This window comes from Nicotiana sylvestris, chromosome 11 (assembly GCF_000393655.2).
Source record: "Nicotiana sylvestris chromosome 11, ASM39365v2, whole genome shotgun sequence".
Taxonomy (NCBI): domain Eukaryota; kingdom Viridiplantae; phylum Streptophyta; class Magnoliopsida; order Solanales; family Solanaceae; genus Nicotiana; species Nicotiana sylvestris.
In genome coordinates this window covers 151,206,645-151,215,426 of record NC_091067.1, presented here as the reverse complement: position 1 = coordinate 151,215,426, position 8,782 = coordinate 151,206,645, and the positions used below count along the sequence as shown (strand labels likewise).

The 8,782-nt window shown below is 37.5% G+C and overlaps 1 protein-coding gene across 3 annotated transcripts; it reads right to left on the bottom strand.

Moving 5' to 3' along the window:
• Positions 1-1,129: 1,129 nt before the first annotated feature.
• LOC104249073 (protein TRAUCO) lies at positions 1,130-8,442 on the bottom strand. 3 transcript variants are annotated; one of them, XM_070162284.1, is made up of 4 exons: positions 7,329-8,442; positions 5,056-5,295; positions 4,458-4,571; positions 1,130-1,536 (listed from the first exon to the last, which is right to left on the bottom strand). In XM_070162284.1, the coding sequence occupies exons 1-3, from the start codon at positions 8,428-8,430 to the stop codon at positions 4,477-4,479; spliced, it is 1,437 nt and encodes a 478-aa protein (XP_070018385.1). In that variant the 5' UTR covers positions 8,431-8,442; the 3' UTR covers positions 1,130-1,536; positions 4,458-4,476. The 3 variants fall into 3 exon arrangements, with proteins under 3 accessions (XP_070018385.1, XP_009803752.1, XP_009803751.1); XM_009805450.2 differs by lacking the exon at positions 1,130-1,536 and adding an exon at positions 1,695-1,899; XM_009805449.2 differs by lacking the exon at positions 1,130-1,536 and having other exon boundaries at positions 4,164-4,571.
• Positions 8,443-8,782: the final 340 nt, after the last annotated feature.

The window sequence follows — 8,782 nt, the reverse complement described above, 5'->3', positions numbered from 1 at the left end:
GAACTTTAGTGGTTAATGTAATACCATTTTTTCTTTTTTGTTTCCCTTTGTCCTTTTTGGGAGTTTTATGTATGGCTATGTAGAAAATTGTTCCAATATAACATACTATGTTTTATAGGGAAGTTTTGATATTTTTCCTTTGTTTCAACTCTAGGATAAATTTACAAGGCATCTATAATACACATTGATGTAATATATATTGAAGTCTTTTTCCCCGTTTTCACACTAGAAATTGCATACTCCTTATGCCAGATCTTGCATTCAATTTTATAAGTTCTAATGTTCTATGCACTATGGATATAACAAAAATTTTAAGAAAGTGAATGTAATATAATTTGTTCTAAATCAAGTAAACCATGATTTTCCTTCTTCCCCACCAAGAGAACCATCTAATAAGGCACCATTATGAGGGCTAGAAGTTAAAATTGCAACAGAACTTAGTATCCTCCCCCGACAGAACCGAATCCACGATGTAGATTCAGTGGATTTTGCTTTTAAATATGTGCTTAACTTTTTTCCAGACACACTCGCATATACATATATATCATCCGAGGTAGACGAAATGCGTAAACAATTGTGCATAAGATAACTTTTTAAGAATGTCCACCACCGTTATTATTGTTTCAAATAGTTGAGATAGCACAAGTACTTGACATGAAATTGCAAAGATTTAAGTTTTGATACAAAGGAAGATAGCATCTGAACATAAGAGAAGACGAGGATGAAATCAAAATAATTCAAATATGAAGGATGACTACTAGTTACTTAATACCAAACAAAGTCAAAGACGTCTATAATGGTTTTCAGGTAAAACTCAATATGAAAAGATCCAGATGTCAACTATTCGGGAAAATCACACAAAGAGCTTCAACTATCAATGAAGGACCAGAACGGAAATTCAAAAATTTTCTATATTTGATACTCTCTTTTCGGATTAATGAAAGTAAAAGTATATACACTGCAAGTTAGGGGACAAGTTTTACCCCTTAAGAAAAATAAAGTTGTAACAAGATTAAATAATACTGCAATGTCTAAAGCAGACAATTCATATATGTAGACTAGATTAAAAATGATCACATCCAACATACATGTGACACCATGGAGATTGAAAGCGTTGTGAGGGAGTAACGACATAAAATTATATTGAAGGATGTTGAAGATATAAGTGATTAAATAAAAACTATACACTCTCTAATTGAGATAACTTGACATTCCACTCCCCCGATGTCCAAGACTAGACATTTGCAGCTGGACAACATAATATTGTGACCTAATATTGGATAAACCAAGAATAACAATTGGTCTTGCTCTGATACCATGACAAGAAGCGGACGTCTAACTCAACTCCAAAATTCAGTTCACGAGTCCAAGAACATATAAAGAGACAATAAATGTATTAAAAATAGAAGAAAGATTAGACTAAAATTACCCCTTGCCCAACACTGACCATCATCTCCAATCATTGGTGCCATCCAAGCACTACCAAACTCTAAATGCCAATCATCCCTCAGCCCTTGTGCTTCTACAAGTGAAAAGCTAAGAAGCGACAAGATTGATGAAGCTTGAAGCGAAAGCGAGGCACACATTTCTTTGAAGTAAAGCACATAATTTTACACAATTTAAAAGTACAATACATGCATGATGTAGTACTATAATAATAAAATTTGAATTAAAATAACTGATTTAGTCTTTGATATACAATAATGCCGATATTAATAGTACTCCTTAAGTTGAGATTCAAAGAATCGACCCTCATTGCTGGATCACTTTCCGCACCATTGTTTGAAGCGCACTTATGGAAAAGCGCACGACTTCGTCCATAAAGCAATGACCTCTCGTTTTGCATCGTTGCATTGCTTTAACCGACAAAGTGATGGCTTTTAATGTCAATGCTTAGCCCTAATGGTGGCAAAATGGATTTAAAAAACAATTATCCATCCATATTATCTACTAAAAATGAGTTGGATAATGAACTTATTAAAAACGGATCAAATATGGTAAGAACTATATTATCCACTTAGAAAATGAATAACCAATGGATAACTAATGGGTTTAACTTTTATATTTGTAAAGACTCAAATTGGGAGTATCTCAAGTTTGGGAGACTAGGAATTCTCCCAAAAGTGATCATATTCAAGAAGCCAAGGATAATATAGATACTCATATTATCCGCCAGTTTACACATTTTCTATCCATATTAAATATGGATCGGGTAGGATAATTTATCTGTTTTTGCATTACCTGTTTTCGCCCCATCCATATCTGACCCGAGCCACCCGTTTGCCACTCTACTTAGCCCTTACCCCTCATCATCTTTTTTCTTCTTATATATAATGTTGGTGATAGGCCAACTTGTACACACCTCAACATATCTACCAAGTACCTGCTATCTCCGCCAACACTCTTATATATAGTGGTGGTGCTAGGCCGACTTATACACACCTCAACTAATCTACCATACTATGACATCCTAGGTGAATCCCACATCGACAAAACACGTGAGAGATATTAAGTATATAAGTAGACATGTCTTAGACTCTAGTGACGCGTTTTAAAACCGTGCAGGCGTAAGCCCAAACCGGACAATATCACTAGTGGACTGGGCTGTTATATATGATATCCGAGTCCCTCCCTGTGTAACTTTGAACGATGGTGGGGCAAACCTTACTGAGACCACTGAGTCCCTATGAGGGGGTGTATGTGATACCCAAGGCGAATCCCACATCGACAAAGCATGGAAAAGATGTTGGGTATATAAGTAGACAGGGTTTAGACTCTAGTGACGCGTTTTAAAATCGTGCTGACCTAGACCCAAAACGAACCACTTCGCGTGCAACCTTGAATGGTGGTGGGGCAAACCTTACTAAGGACGTTGAGTCCCTATGAGGGGGTGTATGTGACACCATAGGCGAATCTCACATCGACAAAGCACCGGAGAGATGCTGGGTATACAAGTAGACAGGCCTTAGACTCTAATGACGCGTTTTAAAATCGTGTTGGCCTAGGCCCAAAATGAACAGTATCACTAAGGAGTTGGGCGGTTACATATGGTATCAGAGCTACTCTACGTGCAGCCTTGAACGGTGGTGGGACAAACCTCAGCAAGGACGCTAAGTCCTAAGGGGGATGCAGGTAACATCCTAGGCAAATTCACATCAACAAAATACGGAAGAGATGTTGGGTATATAAGTAGACAAGCCTTAAGACTATATTGACGCGTTTTAAAACCGTGCAGGTCTAGGCCCAAAGCGGACAATATCACTAATGGACTGGTTGTTACACTTACAATCTCCACCAACACAAACACAAGTATCAAGTAAATCTGCCAGCAATATTTAGGTAGATTGGAAAAATCAGTTAGTATTTTTGTCTTTAGTGAGATTCGAACCCTGATTTTCCATTATTTTCATCCCACTTTATTAACCACTGAATCACACCCTTGAAAATCCTCCTTTCATTATCCTCGTGATCATGCAATCACAACCACTTTGCTGCATTGCCTCATCTTTCCACCTAAAACCAACTTCTTTTCTTATCCCATCCTCCGGTAACCCTATCATGTGTCACTTGCCCTGTTGTGTCGTCTATAACTTGCCCTTTCCACTATGCCCCTTCTACAACTCCTTCCTCTCGAACCTCTCCCGCCCTGACCTTCAGCCATTCCAAAACCTTGCTTTATTTTCTCAAGAAGTCAAAACCTTGAATTCAAGCTCCATAAATCACAAATTAAAAATACATGCAAAAACCCATTCTATTTCAATTTATGAATAAACATCACAAACAATGAACAACACCAAATTTAATGTAGCATATAAATTTGAATGACAACTACATTTAAAAATTGCATAAGTTGGAATATTGAAGTCAATCAACATTATAACTATATGGAACACCCCTTGGATCTTTAATTTCTAAGACTTATTTTGTTAGGACTCTTAAGTACACCATACCTTTCTTTGGTACTTTTTCTTTTTAATTTCTTTACGTGGCCTCAAAAGTATTCCATACTGTGTTCCTTTAAATGCTACAACTATCCAAAGAGTGGCATCTTCCATACAATAACGACAATAACAACAACAAATATACTCGTGATCATATCCATCTATGTCCGTGCTTCCTAACTCAAAACATAAAAAGCACAATTAAATACGAGAAAACGGAGATGAGGGTCAAGCAACAATCTCACGGACTAACCGCTAAGTTCATCAACCAGAAATTTCTTCCATCAGACAGCACATTTCTCTAACAGAAAGAGCTAATAAAGACTAGAAACAGGGTCTCAACCAACTACAAGAAGACAACAACACAATAGAAACTGTACAGCAGGCTACCCAAATGAAATTGATCACCCATTCTCCAGCACTCAACAGTCTACCACTTACATAAGTTGGAACAACAAGGAGACCACGCCAAGTAGCATTCTACATTCTATTTACAAAAGCTGAAACATAACCAACCTGAGTGCACTGCTCAAGCTTAGCTGACCATTTCAGCAGCTTCACCAATTTTATTTACGTGTTCTTTTACCACTTTGAGCATAGGGCACATCCTAGTTGAATGCCATGAATCACCTGTAATCAGAAAGTTTAAATCATGTTCAATCTGCCAAGATAGCTTAGATGAAATGGAGTTAGGCAGATGCAACTGCTACTTAAGGTGGTTGTTTTCTCTTCCCAAACTATTTTTGGTATAAAATAGTAGGATGGACTAAAACTTGCGAGCCGAAAAGGAAAAAAGAAGTATGAGTCTGATTTTAGTACTATCTGGCACAACATTATCTTGCTTGAGAATAGAAGTGACAGATTCAGCTGCAATGAGGAATAGTTGAAGTTCATAGCTGTAAAACTAATCATGACGTGTCAAAATTGAATAAATAAATTCAACGATTCCAATTTTTAGAAAGAATCTTTTACAAGGTTTGACTGTCGCGTAGTAGTCTAAATCAGTAAGATCAGAAAAATTACAGTGAAAATCAGAAGTCAAACAAGCAGTATTCTATGTATTGGTCAACATGGTAAAAGACATAGAGCTAATTCTTTTGTTCATTGGACACACCATTCTCGACTCTTCCATCAAAGCCATGATAAGGAACTTCAACCATCGGTCTCGGAACAGCGCGCCCAGCAAAATCTTCAGGAAAGCATTCAAAGTCAGGACCAAAATTGAACTTCACAACGCAATTAGGTTGGTCGGGAAGCGTATACATTGAAGCAGCAGGGTAGTAACGACCACCATAAAGATCCTTGAAAGCAACACCTTGACACACTCCATTTTTGAAGAAAGATATCTCACTCCCTGTTCAGACAAAATACAATATTTTGTACACAGCTTAATGAACACGACAATTTGACAACACAAGAAAATGAATTTGCCAAACACATAAGGAGGAAACAGGGGTTACTGGAATTTCTCAAACTTGATTTCCCCAGGGATACCTTTACAAACATAATTGTAAGTACATCATGTTTTTCAGCATTTTGGTATGGGGACTACAGAGTGAAATAGAGTTTGAATATTACACCAAAGGAGATCCTACTCAACTCATTGAGATGGTCAGCACACGCATATATAGACGAGCGCACCAATACATGTAATGTAAATTGCTAAATCAAATCCACGATAAGGACTAGAACTTCACATTTTGATTGAAAAGTGTGAGAAAAGAACATCATTCTTGCTCATAATACTTCACTAATGCAGCAACTAAGCAACCCATCCGACCTAAACAGTTGAACTAGAACATTCACATTTGTCATTGCGATATGCCAATACCACCATCACCATAAAAAACACCAAAGCTTTGCTCTTTGATGCTGGCAGGAAGGAGATGAGAGTAATGAGATCCACTCCATCACTACTGTGAGATAGAAGTGCGCTTCTTCATGAATTCTGAATAAGTTAATAGCTTTACTAGAGTCTTTGCAAAATTTTATTAACCTTTAACACTAGCAAATTTGGACGACGAACATGGGTGATTCATCTTCACTCTCAAAAAGTTAATCCCTTGACCAGAATCCTTCAGAAACCCCATTAACCTATGAAACTAGTAGATACATGAAGAAGACAATCAATTAAAAGAAAACTTGTGGGTGATTTGACTGAGACACAAGGTAATAAGACTTTTTGATATCCTAACTTATCAGAAGAGGTTTGCAACAATTTATATTTGAATAGTTTCCGCACATTCTTCCCAAGTTTATTTACCTTAAAGCATCAACGCCTCTTATACACATATCTTACCTTAATGTAATTCTTTATTAGTTCTTTCGAGTTTAATGCATAAGTTCTGGCATCTACCTGCATAAAAATCAAAACTTTACCAAACCCCATCAATTTTTTCTTAATCATTTGTGAACAGCTGGTGAAACAACAGCAATCTAAAAGTACCACAGCTTCAGCTCCTCATTTATATACCTAAATTGTCCAAATTAACTTTTAATTTACCCTTCGACTGTCCCTGCCCATTCTAACGGGGCATTCTATTCCTTCAAGTCCCACAGCTCTAAATGTGCCTATTCCTTCGACACCTTTCCATGGAAACAGGGGGAAAATGGCTTATTCCGCATCAACCTAAGCCCGCTTATTCCGACTAAGTGATCCATGGGCGAAAAGAGGGCCTTCCTCCTTCTTGCTGGAAGGTCTGTCAAAGAAGCATTCTATTCCGAAAAGGCTTAGGGCTAGGCTAAACCTCCCTCAAAAGTTTGAATCGACAATTGAAGCAGCAGACAGCATAAAATTGAACCTATATCAAAACAGCAGCAACAAACAACAACAACAAAGAAAACCTATTTTTTACTCAAAAAAATAACAGCTACGCCTCAATCCCAAGTAAGTTGGATCGTCTATATAATAATCCTCACTGACAGCATTCAAGCAGATTCCGCATAAAAATTGAACTTCTATTAAAGTAATAGCAACAAATAACAACTACTAGTCTACCAGTATTCTGAGTCCCAAACAAGTTAGGGTTGGTTATATGAATCCTCATGGACAGCATTCAAGCAGGCACTCAACATAAAATTGAACTTTTATTAAAAAAACAGCAACAAACAGCAGGAACAACAACTACACCTCAGTTCCAAACAAGTTGAAGTCTGCTATATGAATCTTTAAGCATCATTTTGAGCAGCATTAAGCATAAGAATTGAACATTTATCAAAATAACAGCAACGAACAACAACTACTACACCTCAGCCCCAAACAAGTTGGGGTCAGATATATGAATCCTCATTGACAGCATTCGGCATAAAAATTGAGCCTTTATCAAAAACAACACCAATAAATGTTCAAATAAAATCTAGCACTTGGGCTGGGTGTCAGTGAAATACCTGGAATTGTTTTGGGAGGATCTTCCTTAGGATCAGAAGCACACATATATCTCTGTCCCTTATACCAAACAAGTCTCGGTGGTTTCGGAGCATACTGACTACCTTCAGGCAAATTAATATAAAAACCAATAATATCACCTTCACCATACCCTTGTTCCCCATATTTCTCCCTTAAAGCTTTATGAATCTTGCTACCATCAATATCTCTATATCCAAAACTATTCCCATCATATCCAACAGGTGCTTGTAAATCTCCTTTATCAGTTGACCAACCAAGTCTTGTATGCCCACTTTCACCTAATTTCATTACCTTAATCTCAAAATACCATGCTCCTTCTAATACTCCTCTTGTTGCTCTCACCATTCTGTAACCTTTAATACTCCCTGCTGTTAATCTATCTTCACTTATGTCCACTTTTTCTGCTTTGTAAACTTTTGAAAGGCAGATTTTCATATCTGGGCTGTCGTCATTTTTGTCAGGGAATCTTGGGATTGGTGTAATGTAAACTTTGTCTTCAGCTTCTTGTGCTGAAACGGCGCCGTTTTTGTTGGTTTTTGTGTTGCTGTTGTTGTTGTTGTTGTTGTTGTTGTTTTGCTTCTTTTTTTTGCCTTTACGTGAACTGGGTTTTGTCCAGAGGTTGTTGTTGTTGTTTTTCTTCTTGTATTTTGCTTTCTTGCTGCTTGTGGAGGTCGGAGTTTCCTTTGCTGCTGCTGTAATTATGGGTGTTGACAAGGGCAATTTGGTCAGTTCGCCATTTTGTTGTTCCTCTTCTTCTACTTTTGGTGGTGTTAGGGTTAAAGTGGAAAGTGGCTTTTGCTTCTTTGGTGGTGGCTCTTCTTCTTCATCTTCATCCACGTCATCATCGTCGTCGTCGTCTTCTTCTTCTTTCAAGGGAATTTTCGGGTCGGTGGTGGGCAATTCGGGTTCGGCTTCTGGAGTATTCGCACTGCCATTTTCGGCAACTGGTTGTGGAACTTCGGCGGAAGATGGTGAAGCTTCGGCGGGAACTAGTGGAGGTTCAGCGGCGGATGATGCAGCTTCGACGGCAGGGGTGTTTTCTTCTTCGTCGTCGTCTTGGTAAGTGGCCATGAGATTCTCCATTGTTAGGATTTGAGATGGAGAAGGCAGAATCTGGATGGTGTTTAAATAGATTGGATAATTTTGCAGGCCCAATTTCCTATGGGCCTTATTATATAGCCCAAACGCGACGAGACATTTAACTAGAAGAATTAAGAATTAACCCAAATAGAAAATTAAGGAAAATTACTAGTTACCTCCATTGATAAGTAGCTTATTACAAAAATTGATCAATTCATAAAATGTTATTAATATTAGTCAAAAATTATTAATATTAGCCAATTTCTTTCTTTTGAGTGGATATTATTAGAATAGATTGTGTACGTCTTAGGAGCTTGAATCTCAATTTTAGAATGATTTAGTGGAGTTTGAGGTG

What these genes read in the sequence shown, in the direction of transcription:
- LOC104249073 (XM_070162284.1), bottom strand. Translation starts at nt 8,430, where the DNA reads ATGGAGAATCTCATGGCCACTTACCAAGACGACGACGAAGAAGAAAAC. An exon ending in TCCTCCCAAAACAATTCCAG is followed by an intron (nt 5,296 to 7,328) that starts GTATTTCACTGA and finishes TTGTCTGAACAG; the next exon opens with GGAGTGAGATATCTTTCTTC. An exon ending in TGATGGAAGAGTCGAGAATG is followed by an intron (nt 4,572 to 5,055) that starts GTGTGTCCAATG and finishes TTCTGATTACAG; the next exon opens with GTGATTCATGGCATTCAACT.